The following is a 16,547-nucleotide window of genomic DNA, read 5'->3' as shown; positions in this document are numbered from 1 at the left end:
CAGCATAACTCATCAAACTGTGTCTGCCATTGTCTCATCATTGGCACGTCTATAACATCGACTTGTTATCAAAATCCATAACAACGTCGTACTTTATGAAAAATTTACCAACCACACACCTCTACTATCATGTTGTTGGTAAACTCACCAAATATCCAAAGCACAGCCAGCATAACTCAACAAACTAAGAGTTTCTACAATGTCAAGTGACAAACTTCAAAGCACACTGAGACACACTGATTATTTCACAGTTTGTATCATAATTTAGCCTTTGAGTGTATGAAACCACCAGCCCCTGTGCTGGCTGGAGTTATCAAGAGCCAGGGCACCAGTAGGTGTCCATTTTGATAAGCAACACTGCCGTGTCTGTGTTAACATGAAACTCCACTTTGTTGGTGCTGATGTCCAGTGTAACGATTAACTGACTGAGAGTTACATAGATGGTGCTGGATATTGGTTTGGTGTTTTGAACTGGCATGTGGTATTCACACGTTGCTGCACAGTATTGGTTCATACAGAAAGCAACCATGTGAACACCCATGCTGAAGCATAGCATAATGTGTTCCACAGTGAGCAATATATATGGCTAAGCTATTATGACAGTCCGTACACTACTTGTGTGATGCAGTACTACATTATTTACTCTGAATGGGTCTGTTTTCAGCATCATGGAGGAAGGGTGCACAATTGAAGCTGTATCTGCTGACCTGAATCAACTATATTATGCATGCTCTTTTCTTGGGAGCACCTATAGATGTTGAGGCAGTTCTTGCACTAACTACTTCTTTGTTAATTGATCAGTAACTACAAAATGTTACTACTTATTGCTGAACTGCCATCATCTGTTGATTACTGAATAAAACATTGTTGAATACTAGCTACTCCAACATTGCTGCCAAATGTTCTTTGTACAGCCCAATCTATCTCTCCTGACTGAGTGACTTTTAGAGCATCACCAAGACTGGGATCTGATTTCTTTGAGCTTTTTCATGCCCTCCATGATCTACTGCCAGACACATACTAATACATATCAGATAAGAGACTAAGCATGTGATACTTCATAAGCCTGACATTTGTAGTTGCACTGTCAGCTAATTCCTGGAAAAACAACTACCCAAGATGAGTAAGACTAGTTAAATCATAGATGAGCAGATACTACACACATTTGGTTACCATACTGTTTGGACAGGAAATTGTTGATATCTGATAACTACAAACTACTAAGGTCTGTGAAGGGCTGTAGTTTTTGTATTAATTTGTACAATAATAGAGAGTAGTAATAATGTGCTTTGATGAATAGGGTCTTGAATATCACTTGCCTGACATAACCATATGGAAAAATGGAGATATACTTCCCAACACTCCCTCAACTTGTCAGAACAGTTATGAGAATTTGAGCCCCCCTCCCATGCAGTTCTCAGGTTTGAGTCTACAACTTCTAAGTGCTGATTGATTAGCTGGAAAACGTGAACCTTATGTTCAGAGTTCATACCTGCCTGGTGATAGTGGCTTCACAGGAGAACTTACAAGTGCCATCCTTAAACACAATAAAGTCTGTCAACAGCAAAGTACAAATTGACCAAGTTGAACAGTGAAGTACAAGCTGTCCATGGTGATATCCAATACACAATCCACACATATGGCAAGGTTGTCAACACTGGGCTAGTATGGTGAGTTCTGAACAGCTTAAAATAGTGAAAACCTTCAAAATGCACTCTGTGTGAGCACAGGATAAGTACTGGATGGTATTCAAGTGTAATGACAATGTGTCATTGTAATACAGACATAAATAGTTGGAATATGTCACCGGAGAAGACTGAATGAATGTGAATGGTTTTGATGGTTTGAGTCAGAAGCTCAGTCTCTATGTCAGAGGTATTTCACAAGACTTGCACATATCTAAGTACACTTTTGATGTGAAGATATCTTGCACACTGTAAACACAATCATTAGTCTGTTATCTATGTAAAAAACTGATACAGATCACTGAACTTTTAAGTGTACCAACACTGAACAAGCCACCCAACAGGCATCCGCAACAGCCATTGCAGAGAACTTCCTTTAAAACTAGAACTGTGGAAGTTGTGAAACTGATTGGTCTGAAATTTTGTCTGTCTATAAAGACTACATTCTTTTTAAATAAAACTTTGAAATTTTGTGACTTTTATTACTTTTTAACAAAGACTGCACTGTAGAAATTACAGACCCATAGCTACATCCAAGGATTTATTTCTAACTTATACCTAGAAATTTGGCAGCAGTCCTTCTCACTGCTTAAATTTCTTTATGCACCTATGTTGCTAAAGAGTACTACAAGTACTTTGTTGGATTGCACAAGACTGTGATGTGATGTACAATGTATGCCGAGTTTTCTGAGCTGATTACTGCGTATCTCTATATCTGAATGGCTCATGAGTTGTCAGAGAAGAAAGTAGGCCTAATGCAATATTTACAGTATTTGCTAGGAGTTTCAGAGCATGAGTCTAAAGCAAGTGAAACTGAAATACAAGTAGAAACTAGTGGTGATGGTGATATTGCAGACAGTATTGTATCAAGTGCAAGAAGAGTTAATGTGTCAGGAGGGTTACATCAATGACTGTTACAGCTCAGTAAGACAAACTCCTCAATTGAAACAGGTATACAATTCAGGAAGGTATGATATTCTGTACAGTGGAGGAAGACAGAGATGAAGAGGTAGATATCAGAAGCCCAGTGGCAAAAAGGGCACAACAGGTTGATGTGTTTTCCTTTCAGAGCTAGATCCATTCTTTGTTGTTTGGTATGTGCATGGCTTTTTGTGCCAATGAAACAGAAGTTTATAGCTTGTATTAAAAAACTGGAGTGTACAATTCTTTCATGGTACAGTGTCAAGAGATTGACACAGAAACACTATGGAAATGTTGTGCATTGAAATCAAGGGACATAGGTCAGTGACACTCAAAACAGACACATCTGCTTTGATTCCATAGGTCTGCAATTGTTTCATTAAAACTGGTCATTGCTTTACAGTCCAAGACATCATCATTGATGACTCTTTCCCACCAAGGAAGATGCAGAGTTATGCAATGGTAAGCCAGACAAATTTGACATCAAATTTTTGCTAGCAATGGGTGCAAGCACCAAATATCTTTTCAACAGATTTGCATACAAGGCAAAGTTAGGACTAGTGAATTAAACCCAATCTGAATACTTTGTCATGAACTTAGGGCACAACATGTTCGATTTACCAGGCAAGAAAAATAAAAAAAAAGAATCTCATTACTAGAGCACTTCCTTCAAGTGTAGAAAGTAGATTTGATTCAAAAGCTCTTCCAGAAAATCTAGCATAATATTGGGCTAGCATGTGGTGTCAGACTGATCTACAGCATAGCTGAAGGTTTAGCTTATTTGGAAGGTGAAGGTCTGGGAATGCATAATAAAAATAGTGATAATAGAATGATCCGTAGCATAGCCTAACAATTACACCCACACTGTGTTTAATTCACTTCTCCATATTTAACATGCTTTTTTTCATAAAAAGAAAAACTACACAATAAACCCAGAAAACCAATATTAGATAATGGGCACATATCTCATTATTATTTTAATGCATATTATGTACATATACGCTACATAAACTATGAAACATTCAAGGAGAAGGGGGGCGCACCAACAGTAACTTTTAATGACAAAACGTATCAACAGTGGGTTAAATTAAGAAGAGGAACCCGCAAGTAAGAAAGGTTGATGGAAGTGCAGAGTTTAAAATGCAAGAACAAGATGAGTGACATACTACACGGCCTGACAAAAAAAGTGAAGCTCCCAGAAGAGGAGGAGGAAGTAAAATGAAACTTCACTGGTTGAGAGGGTATTTGATGTTATTTCTATGATTACAAAATTGAGTGAAATGTACAAAGAACTTGACAGTAAGAGCCCTCTTGTCTGTAAGATGTTGTGCCCACTCTGGAATGGATACATGAACTGATTCGGTAGGGAAGGATGTCATAAAGCCACTAATATTCTCCTGAGACAAGCTGGTTCATAACTGTTGTAACTGGTCCTTGATATCCTGGATACTAGCAGTGGGACAGGGTTGACATCTGAGCTGGTCTCACACATGATCTATCATGGACAAAGCTGAGGATCTTGCTGCCCATCAGACTAACTCAGCAACACACAGACAGTTCATAGACATGTAATGTGGGCACATGACGACTGTCCTGTTGAAAAATGGCACCACAGTACTCTAGCAAGAGACAGGAGGATGCAGGAAGTTTGTCACATACTGTTGTGCTGTCAGAGTTCCCTAGATCACCTCCAGTCAAATCCAATGGCTCCCCACACTCATGATGCCAATAGTAACACTGCTGTGCCTCTCCAAAACATTAGAAGACTGGGATGTCCCCCCAAGCCGTTACCATGTTCACTTACGATTGTCATCTGGGATAGTGAAGAGTAGTTGAGTTACTTAACATAAAGTGACATTTTTCACCAGTCTGTGCTTCCTGGTCATGGCACCCCTCCAGATGCAGCACTCTGGATGGCGATGTTAACTTGTCTATAGTCAATCAGGTCCTATCAGTGAACCATACTGTGCCTTCAGACAGTGTTTCTCATCTATGTGAAGAGTTTGCAGACATTTTTGTACCGGGCCTTGGATGTGCTAAGAACTATAAAGCACATTTGGAACTGAAAGTCAACGCGCAACCGAAATTTTTCAGAGCGCGCAATGTTCCCCACGCATTGCATAATGAGGTCGCAAGAACATTACACGATTTGGAATCACAGGGTGTAATTGAACGTGTGCCGGCTTCTCTCTGGGCATCACCCTTAGTAATTTTGCCAAAACCTTCCGGAAAATTGACACTTTGCGTGGACTTCAAGGCAACGGTGAATCCACAACTAGTGATTACAAGTTTTCCTTTACCTCGCCCGGAAGATCTTTTTGACAAACTGTGCCCGGGTAAATATTTTTCGAAGCTGGACCTAGCAGATGCGTACTTGCAAATACCGGTGGACGAAGAATCCCAGCGCGTTTTGGTGGTTAACACGCATCTTGGTTTGTATCGCTTCAAATGACTGCCTTCGGGCATGCATCCGCCCCTGCATTGTTTCAGCAATATCTACAAACTGTTTGTGCATCGGTCCCTACTGCAGCAACCTATCTGGACGATATTGTGATCTCCGGAAAGTCGGAAGAAGAAAATTTAGCCAATCTCAGAACATTATTTCAGGTCTTGCGACAAAATGGTCTTCGCTTGCGGAAGGACAAGTGTGTGTTTTTTGCTCGTGACTTACCCTATCTGGGCCATGTACTCAATGCCCAAGGCATACATCCCAGTCCAGAGCACCTCCGTGCCATACAAGACTTGCCTTCGCCGCAGAAGTTGAAGCAGCTACAGAGTGTGCTGGGAAAAATCAATTATTATCATCGCTATGTGCACCACGCCTCTTCCATTTCAGCTTCGCTTCATCGCTTACGCCGTAAAGTTGTTCCGTTCGTCTGGACGACGGAATGCGAACGCGCCTTTTGCCAATTGAAATCGGCGTTGCTTTCCAATACTTGCCTTATGCCATTCGATCCCCAGAAACTCCTTTTGTTGATGGTAGATGCATCGGATTTCAGGATCGGTGCTGTGCTTGCGCACAAAGATGGATCGCACGATCGCCCTATTGCCTTTGCGTCCAAATTGCTCTCGTCTGCACAAAGAAATTATTCATAGATCGAGAAAAAAGCTTTGGCTCTCGTATTTGGTGTTACAAAGTTTAAGCCTGTACCTCCACGTACAGCGCAGAAATTCATTCGCTGGTCTATTTTCCTCTCACAGTATAGCTGCGATATCTTGTATCGGTCCACTGTTAAGCATGGAAACGCCGATGCGTTGTCCCGTTTGCCTGTTGCTGAGGATAGAGCATTCGATTCCTCCGAACTTGCTTGCATGTTCATTGATGCGGAAACCGATGACGTGGTCGAATTGTTTCCCATTGATTTTCGTCGTGTAGCTACAGCCACAGCTGCTGACCCTGTCCTTGCTACTGTTCTGCGTTTTGTTGCTACGCAATGGCCCTTGTCAAAGTCACGGATCGAGGATCCGTTGGTTCGCCGATTTTTTGCTCACAAGGAGAGACTTTTTGTACGACGTGGTGTTTTGCTGTTGCGTTCTGATAATGATCAGTCCAGGGTCGTGGTTCCACGTTCGTTACAGTCCTCTGTCTTACGGCTACTCCACCAAGGACATTGGGGGATAGTGCGAACGGAACAACTTGCTCGTCCGCACTGTACTTGGTTCGGAATCGATGCTGCGATTACGAATATGTGCTCTTCTTGCATGGCGTCTGCCGAACAACAATCCGCACCGCCGCGGAAATTCTTTGCATGGCCAAAAGCCACTTCCCCTTGGCAACGCTTACACATCGATTTCGCTGGTCCATTCTGGAATGCTCGATGGTTGGTTGTGGTAGATTCATTCAGTAATTTTCCTTTTGTTGTCCGGATGTCTTCCACGACGTCATCTGCCACCATTCAAGCGTTATCTGCTATCTTTTGCATTGAAGGTCTTCCACAGACTATTGTTTCCGCCAATGGCCCACAATTCATGTCTGCAGAATTTCCGTCATTCTGCAAGGCCAATGGTATTCAACATCTGGCATCCGCGCCGTTTTCGCCACAGTCAAACGGTGCCGCTGAACGTTTGGTCAGGACTTTCAAGTCACAGATGTTGAAGCTGAAAGAGTTGCATTCTCGGGAGGACGCGTTATTGCTCTTTTTGTCCTCGTATCGCTCTCAGCCCCGAGATGGTCGCTCGCCGGCTGAGTTGTTGCACGGTTGCCCTCATCGCACCTTGATGTCTTTGCTACATCCGCCGCATCAGGTTCCTGTGCAGCGGCAGATACCTGCTTTTGCCCCAGGCGACGTTGTATACTATCGCAACTATCGAGGTTCACGGCGTTGGCTCGAAGGGCGCATTCTTCGCTGCCTCGGCCGCGCTATGTATCTGGTTTTGGGGGCCTCTGGTGAGGTGCGTCGGCATCTCAATCAGATGTGCCTCTGTCGTCGCACGGGTTCTGCCACTCCCCGTCTGCTTTCAGCGACGGTGCCGACCCGTCTACTGGCTCGCCTCATCCCCAGGTGTTACCGACGCTGCCTTCCATTTTGCCCCATGGCGACGCGCCGCCGCCTGTTCTTCCGCAGGCTACGCCCCCAGTGGATGCGTCGCTGCAACCGCCGGGCGCCCCCCTGGGTCACGCGCCGCCGATCGCTTCCCATGACCAGCTGCCCTCCGACATGGACTTCTTACCCGCTCCGGACCACATGGCGTCTTCGCCCGTCGGGTGCCCCGACCCGATGGAGGTCGGCCCTTCAGCCCCTCCTGTCTCTTTACGGGTGCATACACCGCATGTTGGCGTGCACCCTGGACTAGGTTTTCAGGCGTTTCCTAGCTCCCCTCGGACCGAATGCGGGTGGCACAGCCTCGCCTGTTGTTAGGCTCCCCACCTCGTCGCATACGTCAACATGGGGTCCTCCCCACGGTGGGCGGAAGCCTTATAACACAACCGTACGCCGATTTGCGGGAGAGGAATGTGGTGTCACCGCCAGACACCACACTTGCTAGGTGGTAGCCTTTAAATCGGCCGCGGTCCGTTAGTATACGTCGGACTCGCGTGTCGCCACTATCAGTGATTGCAGATCGAGCGCTGCCACACGGCAGGTCTAGAGAGATGTCCTAGCACTCACCCCAGTTGTACAGCCGACTTTGCTAGCGATGGTTCACTGACAAATTACGCTCTCATTTGCGGAGATGATAGTTAGCATAGCCTTCAGCTACGTCATTTGCTACGACCTAGCAAGGCGCCATTATCAATTGCTATTTATCTTGTGATGCATGTACCATCAGACCGATGTTCACCAATTATGGATTAAAGTTAAGTATTCCAACAGCTACATACTTTATTTGCTAGACTCAAATCCTTTAACTGTTCCAGACCTCACGCCAGCCTGTGTGAGCTTAAACGCGTACCTTTCGGCTTCACCTCCTAGTGGCTTGGCTGTCTTGCCAAGTCACAACATTAACAGCAGCCTAGGCATGGGACGGTAAGCCTACTGTTCAACTGCCACTAGTTCTTGAGCACTGGTGCTGGATGACACATAATGCTGAAGGGAGTCCATTACTTGTTCTTGGATGGCAGGGACAGATGTGAAGGGGTTACAATGTGCTTAGTGCACAATATGGCAATCCTTTCTTGTGGTCTTAAACATGGTCAACTAGAACCTTGATGATGAGTATTCCTGCCATCAGATTCCCATGCAGTCTAACATAGGACCACTGTTACATCTGAATGCCCTGTGAATCAGGATACTGCAGAAGGTGTCCATTCCAGAAGCCACTGATTCTCGCCAATGGAGTGTGCATGTATGAAGCTGTATTGATATCCAATCATGTCCTGTGGTTGCCTCAGTTTTTTGTCAGGTAATGAATATAGTAGACTTTGTGACGCTTGTATGAAACCTGAGTGTGGAAAATGTATGAATGTATTCTAGCAGCAGTACCATGTTTGCACTGATGACTCATAATTATCAGAAAAACAACAGTGTTCTGATCCCAAATTAAGCCAATAATAAGTAAAAATGATAACTACATATGAAAACAATGTATGACTTCAATTTCAATGTTCAACAATGTAGGAAGAGACAGATTGCTACTTACTATAAAGACGACACATTAAGTTGCAGACAAACTCAATTAAAAGATGTTTAGATAAAGCTTCATCAGTAAAAGAGAGACACACACCATTCATACATGCCGGCTGAGTTGTTGCACGGTCGCCCTCATCGCACCTTGATGTCTTTGCTACATCCGCCGCATCAGGTTCCTGTGCAGCGGCAGACACCTGCTTTTGCCCCAGGCGACGTTGTATACTATCGCAACTATCGAGGTTCACGGTGTTGGCTCGAAGGGCGCATTCTTCGCTGCCTCGGCCGCGCTATGTATCTGGTTTTGGGGGCCTCTGGTGAGGTGCATCGGCATCTCAATCAGATGTGCCTCTGTCGTCGCACGGGTTCTGCCGCTCCCCGTCTGCTTTCAGCGACGGTGCCGACCCATCTACTGGCTCGCCTCATCCCCAGGTGTTACCGACGCTGCCTTCCATTTTGCCCATGGCGACGCGCCACCGCCTGTTCTTCCGCAGGCGACGCCCCCAGTGGATGTGTCGCTGCAACCGCCGGGCGCCCCCCTGGGTCACGCGCCGCCGATCGCTTCCCGTGACCAGCTGTCCTCCGACATGGACACATGCACACATGATGACCAACTCCAGCGTCTCGGTCTGGAATGCAACTATCAATGTGATGCAAACAGCAATCTGGAGGGGCTGGGGAAGGGGAAGGGATAGTAGCGTACAAGTCAGGAGAGAGATGAACGCTACATGGTGGACTGTCCAGGGACTAGAACACTAACAGGTGCAGTGTCAGGAAGTTGTGGGGCAGGGAAGTGGGGCAAAAAGGAGCAAAAAAAGAAAAGGAGTGGGGAAAGATGGGCGGATACGTGGACAGAGAGCGGCAAATAAACAGGAGTGGGGGCTGGGGAGAAATGAAAATGGGGAGGAGATGACAGGACAGAGGGGGTGGAAACTGTTGGATGGAGGGTGTGGGGACAGTATGTTACCATAGGTTGAGGCCAAGATAATTGTGGGAGCACAAAATTATGTAAGGTTAACTCCCATCTGCACAGTTACCCACCCCTTTACCTCCTGAATTCATAATTGTCACTGTTGTTGCTACCTCTCTAAACACCAACATCCCACATGCACATGGTCTTACTACTATTGAGCATTACCTTTCAGAACGTCCTTCAGACTCCAAACCCACTACCTCATCCCTCATATACCTTAGTAACTTTTTCCTAAGCCACAACTACTTCTCCAATGAAGGAAAAATATATGAACAAATCTGTGGCACAGCCATGGGCAGCTGCATGGCATCCTCCTATGCCAACCTTTTTATGGGCTATCTAGAGCACACCTTCCTTGCCTCCCAAAACACCAAGCTCCTGGTCTGGTTCGGTCCATTGATGATATCTTCATGATCTGGACTCAGGGCCAAGACACCCCATCTTTGTTCTTTCACAACCTGAACATCTTCTCTCTCATCCACTTCACGTGGTCCACCTCAGCCCAGTGTGCCACCTTCCTAGATGTTGACCTCCTCCTCTATGATGACTCCTTCCGCACTTCTGCTACATGAAACCCACCAGCCACTACATTTTGACAGCTTTCAGCCCAAAAAATCCCTCCCATACAGCCTGACCACCCAGGGACAGCACATGTGCAGTGACAAAACCTTCCTTGTTCCAAGACCTTCACAGAGAGGCACTAAACCCTAGATCTAGTCTGCAGACAGATCCCCATGCCATTTCTCCTCACACCCCTAATCCTCCCACCACCCCTAAGAACCAACCACAGAGGAGTGTCCCCTTCATCTCCCAGTACCACCCTGGACTGGAACAACTGAACCACATCCTTTGCCAAGGTTCTGATTACCTATCATCATGCCCTGAAAAGAGGGTCATCCTACTTGAGATACTTCCCATCTCTCCTAAAGTGGTGTTCTGTTGTTCACCAAACCTCCGCAACATGCTAGTCCACACCTATGCCACTCGCAATCCCAACCCCCTGTCACATGTCACCTAGGTGCAAAACCTGCCCAATCCACCCACTTTCTATTCCAGACCTGTCACAGGTTTATTCTATTCCATCAGGATCTGTGTTACCTGTGAAAGCAACAGTGTTATTTACCAGCTCTGCTGCAATCATTGCACAGCTTTTTGTATTGGTATGACTACCAAACCAGCTGTCCACCAGGATGAACAACCACCGCCAAGTTGTGGCCAAGAGCAAAGTAGACCATCCTGTGTCCCAGCATGCAGCTGAACATAACAAGCTTGATTTCAATGGCTGTTTCACTACCCGAGCCATCTGGATACTTCCCTCCACCACCAGCTGTTCTAAACTGTGCAGGTGGGAGTTATCCTTGCAACACACTCTCTGCTCCCATAATTATCCCAGCCTTAACCTACAGTAATATACTGCCCCCACTCCCTCCGCCCAACAGTTTCCACCCCCTCTGCCCTATGATCTCCTCCCCATTCTGTTTATTTGTAATCCTCTGCCAATGCGGCCACCCGTCTTTCCCTGCTCCTCTCCTTTTTTGCTCCTTTTTTCCCCACCTCCCTGCTCCACAACCTTTTGAGGTCAAGCCTGTTGACATTCTAGTCCCTACACACTCCACCAGACAGCGTTCGTCTCTCTCTCTCTCTCTCTCTACTCATACACTACTATCCCTTCCCCTTTCCTGGGCCCTCCAGACTGCTGTTTGCATCTCATGTGATAGTTGCATTCTGATGATCGTGTGTGCATGAAGTGTGCTTGCTTGTGAGTATGAATGGTGTGCATCTCTCTTTTACTGATGAAGGCTGTAGCCAAAAGCTTTATGTAAGTGTCTTTTAATTGTGCCTGCCTGCATCTTTATATATATCTTCTTTAGGGTAAGGAACAATCTGTCTTTCCCTACATTGTTGGTATTTCTACCTGGGGTTTCCATTGTTCGTTCACTTTCAATGTTCTTTTCACAAATAAATATTTTTCTTCAATTAACGGTGTGTTAAAATAGAAAACAGCATAGACCACTGCTGTCAATGGATCACTGTCAAGGTTTTAGGTACTGGTAGTGGCATATAAAAAAATCATGCAGTTCTAGTGTTAAAGCTCAGATATGAACCGACACCAACGAAAAAAATGATAAATTGAGAGATACAGGTTTCAATTCCCTGATGTCACAAATAACCCAGAACACAGACTCACTGAGGCAGATGCAAATAATTGCATTTTCTGTCTGTGCTGCAGTGATCTAACTTATAGTGTGATTAAAAGATGTAAGATCAGGGTTTCAAGTCGACAACACAAAGTCATCAGAGGTGCCGACCAAATTTGGAATGGGAAAGGATGCAGGAGGAAATCAGTCATTCCATTTTAGGACCAATATTGTACCAGATATACATCACTGAGTTTCCCAGCAGTGTTAATCAGGGAGAAAAAAATGTTCTTTTCTGACAATGCAATATTACAGCCACTAAGAATACAAGAGAACTCCAAGCAGAGGATGCTTATTAAACACTCAAGGAAGTATACAACTGGCCAGTATGCAATAAAATGACACTGAACATAAAGAAACAAATTCTGTGACTTTCAGTTTCAAGAGGGAAATAACACAGTTAAAGTAAATGGCACCTCAATAGACTGCATGATAAACACAAAAAGTTCTAGGAATGAATATTCAGTGTTGAAATGGTGTTAACACACAGTCATTTGCAAACAGAAGGGATAAAAGGTACTTCTGGTGTTGGCAGCTTTTCCATTGCATACTGCAGTTGGCACCTGTTCATGTGGTGAATTATGGGAAGTGAGCGTGATGAACCCCAATGAGTTGGATGATTGAATAAAGTGGTGGAACCAATGAGAAAATATGGTTCAACAAACATTGTGATGATGTGTAGTGTATGAAATTACATTATGGCATAATGTAACATATTGTGCAGATTGTTGTGGTATAAAACAGAATATTCAGTAAAATTTAAACTGTACACTTATGTTTCTGAATAAGAACCACCGCAGAAATTGGAACACTTCAACAATCTTTTCAAAACAATCATTGGAGTATAATACAGAACAATCCATCACCATAGCCAGTTTTCTCCAGTCATATCAGTGGGCTTTGCCAATTCACATCCAGATGGTAATATTTCAATCCAGCCTAGACCTCGGGCTATGATATAGATCAGCCTGCTACCACAGCAAATTTTCCTCAAGCCACATTCATTGGCTTCACGAACTCACAATCAAACTATAACATTGGGATACAAAATAGGCTAATATCTCAAGAAGTCCTGTCATATTATGAGAAACATACAATACAAGAGATACATACCAAAACCAGTACCCAAATTCATAATCCATAATAGTCAGACCAATAATTGTCTATCTTGTCACAAACAAAAGTAATCTAGTCATGTCTTCCACCAAAACAAGTCATTAGATCCAGCAATTCTCGCTGGCTAATGTGTAGTATTACCCAATTGGCTATGACTAACGAAAACAAATTGCAAACACAGCACGCAGAGGAAGAGCTGCTGACACCATTAGATTTTCATAAGCATGTTATGTTCTTAGAATCCTGTCATCACTGTACAACACTCATTGTTTTTTCATTAAATACTATTTGCATGTACATTCAGTTTTTAGCTAGGCTACATAATTCTTTTCTGGGGGACAAATGCACAGAAAAATAACATTCTTTGCTCGGAAACAAATACACAAAATAAGAACACAGTTTTCAAACTACAGAAATGCACTATAAGAATAATAACCAAAAATAGTAGTAGAGCTCATTGTAAAGATCTGTTCAAAACACTGGGGATTTTAATGACACAATGTCAGTACAATTACCAATCAGGTACAATATGCACATCTAAAATAGCTTTCAGAATTGCTGCACAAACAACAGCCAGCTTGAACTTACATTTATCAAAAAAACACAATAAACATAAAATTTAAAACAGCATTTCCTACCCAGGAATAAAACTGTAAAATAAATTCAACATAGATATTCAAGAGATTACTAAAACAAACTTATTTTAAAAAGGGAGATAGAAAGTATCTCATTAGCCATAAATTCTGTTGCTACACTGAAGGATTATTTAGATAATACAGAGTAGTCATTTTGCAAAAAATGTAAAACACATAAATAATAATAATGGTAATTGAATATCTACCATTTCACGTAACACTTTCACGCTATGTCTTTTCCTTCTTTTCTGGAAAAACATGTTCCCAGAGATAAGCAATGTATAATACACAGAAGAGCTAAAGGAACTGGTACACCTGCCTAACATCTTATAGGCCCCCACGAGCACGCAGAAGCAACGCAACACGACATGGCATGCACTTGACTAATGTCTGGGAGGGTAGTGACACCATGAATCCTGCAGGGCTGTTCACAAACCCATAAGAGTACAAGGCGGTGGAAATCTCTTCTGAACAGCACGTTGCAATGTATCCCAGACATGCTTAATAATGTTTGTCTCTGGGAAGTTTGGTGGCCAGTGGAAGAGTTATACTCAGGAGAGTGTTCCTGGAGCCACGCTGTAGCGATTCTGCATGATGGGGTGTCACATTGTCCTGCTGGAATTGTCCAACTCCATCAGAATGCACAATGTACATGAATGGATGCATGTGATCAGATAAGTTGCTTACATACATGTCACCTGTCAGAGATGTATCATGGATCCCATATCACTCCAACTGCACATGCCCCACACCACAACAGTGGCTCCACCAGCTTCACAGACCACTGCTGACATGCAGGATCCATGGGTTCATGAGGTCGTCTCCATACCCATAAACATCCATCCGCTAGATACAATTTGAAATGAGACACATCTGACCAGGCAACGTGTTCCCAGTCATCAACAGTCCAATGTCGATGTTGACAGGACCATGCAAAGCATAAAGCTTTGTGTCGTGCAGTCATCAAGCGTACACGAGTGGTCCTTTGGCTCCGAAAGTCCATATCAATGATATTTCATTGAACAGTTCAAGTGCTGACACTTGTTGATGGCCCAGCTTTGAAACCTGCAGCAATCTGTGGAAGCGTTGCACTTCTGTCACATTGAACGATTCTCTTCAGTTGTCACTGGTCCTATTCTTGCAGTATCTTTTTCTAGCTGCAGTGATGTAGGAGATTTGATGTTTTACCGGATTCCTCATATTAAGGGTACACTTGTAAAATGGTCAAACGGGCATATCCTCACTTCATCACTACCTCGGAGGTGCTGTCTCATCACTTGTGTGCCGATTATAACTACACGTTCAAACTTGCATGATCCTGATAACCTGCCGTTGTAGCAGCGGTAACCGATCTAACAACTGAACCAGACACATGTTGTCTTATATAGATGTTGCCGACTGTAGCGCTATATTCTGCCTGTCTACATGTCGCTGTATTTGAATACGCATGCCTATACCAGTTTCTTTGGCGCTTCAGTACCACCTTATCCTCAACATCTCATTTATGGAGTGATGCTGATTCTGTTTTTCAGGGGAACAAATGGGATGTTGCAGTACACAGAATGGAAGCCATACATTGTCACTATGGTCCTAACATCTGATGACAGTGTGTAGCGTTACATTATGAAACATACATGTGTATATATACACATATATGCGTATAGTGTGCTGCGACTGGGAATAGGAAATGAATGAGCGGTGTAGCACAAGCGTTTTACATTACCAAATAACTTTCGCATTATACACCGGGGAGAAATGGAATGAGGTAGCACTATTTTAAACAGATGCTTCGCACCTGGGGGTTTCTAGGCTCCAGTATTCAGCCAGCCATTCTGATTTATGTTTTCCATGCTTTACCTAAATTACTTTAGGCAAATGCTGGGGCGGTTCCCACCAAAAGCAAAATCTAGATAGGAGACGGGGATGTGAATCATTGTCTTCAAAAATACGAGAGCAAGTGCAGCGCTTTAACAATGTAGAGGAATGAGTCATAGTACGTGATGAACAATTCGGATGGAAATGTATAAGACTGACACTTGGTGAACGCTATTCAAATTCGAGTGTGTTATCACAGCTGTGAAATTTGGTGCAGATAATGTGATGGGCTGGAGATAGTTTACGTGATTTTGTCTCAGGCCAGTAGTTACAGTAAATGGTAAAATGAACGCAGGGGTTTATAAATGCGAAGTCGACACGTTTTATAATCCGTAAATAGAGCCGCTTCCTGTATATACATCTCATTTGTTACTGAATAATGCACTCGAAATCTGTCATTTCGTAATATTCTTACTGTCTATCATGAGGACAATCAAAATCTGTAAGCATCAACAAATCACATTACGCACTTAAGTGTTACGCTACATTTATGTAAGTTTAAAATAACGTTGTTTGGAATACGGTACCTAACTGAACCTGACGTATGGCGTTACCGTTCCTCTCGGTTTCTGCGAAAGGGCTTTCTAACAAAACGAGTTCTTCAAGTTCACTGTATTCTGAGAATAGTAATTTCTGAATCCTATTCATCATGTCTTCGTTTTTAAATCTTAAAATTGTTCACAAAAAGTTTTCATTTCGAATGACACCGTCTAGTAAACACAACAATGAAAATCTCGCTCCAAATAAATAAACGCAGTCCTTCACAGAAAACATATTTTAAAGCAAAGTTGCCAACACGTGATTATTTTTTCCGACAAACCAACACCCAAACATCCGTCAAACCCCCGTCAAAATGAAATACCTCCATATTTTTTGGGCAAACATAAAAAAATAAAACTTACGTATTTTCTTGCAAATAAAAAGACGAAATTAAAATTTATTTTAAACATTATACTCATAACTAGTTTACGAGGCGGCTAATCATTTAAAAAACCGCCGTACTCGGCCAAAATATAAAATATATATTATTATATAACTACATCACATTTTAATGTAGCAGTAACAAGCAAATTTAAATA

General features: G+C 43.3%; 1 protein-coding gene across 1 annotated transcript in view; it reads right to left on the bottom strand.

Moving 5' to 3' along the window:
* LOC126474698 (uncharacterized) overlaps window positions 1-16,116 on the bottom strand; it is a 282,698-nt gene extending 266,582 nt beyond the window's left edge. The window contains exon 1 of the mRNA XM_050102175.1: window positions 15,996-16,116. Within this exon, the coding sequence (XP_049958132.1) occupies window positions 15,996-16,116 (121 nt within the window). The remainder of the gene's footprint in view (window positions 1-15,995) is intronic.
* Window positions 16,117-16,547: the final 431 nt, after the last annotated feature.

Source organism: Schistocerca serialis, chromosome 4, assembly GCF_023864345.2.
Source record: "Schistocerca serialis cubense isolate TAMUIC-IGC-003099 chromosome 4, iqSchSeri2.2, whole genome shotgun sequence".
Lineage (NCBI taxonomy): Eukaryota > Metazoa > Arthropoda > Insecta > Orthoptera > Acrididae > Schistocerca > Schistocerca serialis.
Note: the sequence above shows the minus strand (reverse complement) of the source record. Positions and strands in the feature narration are given on the sequence as shown.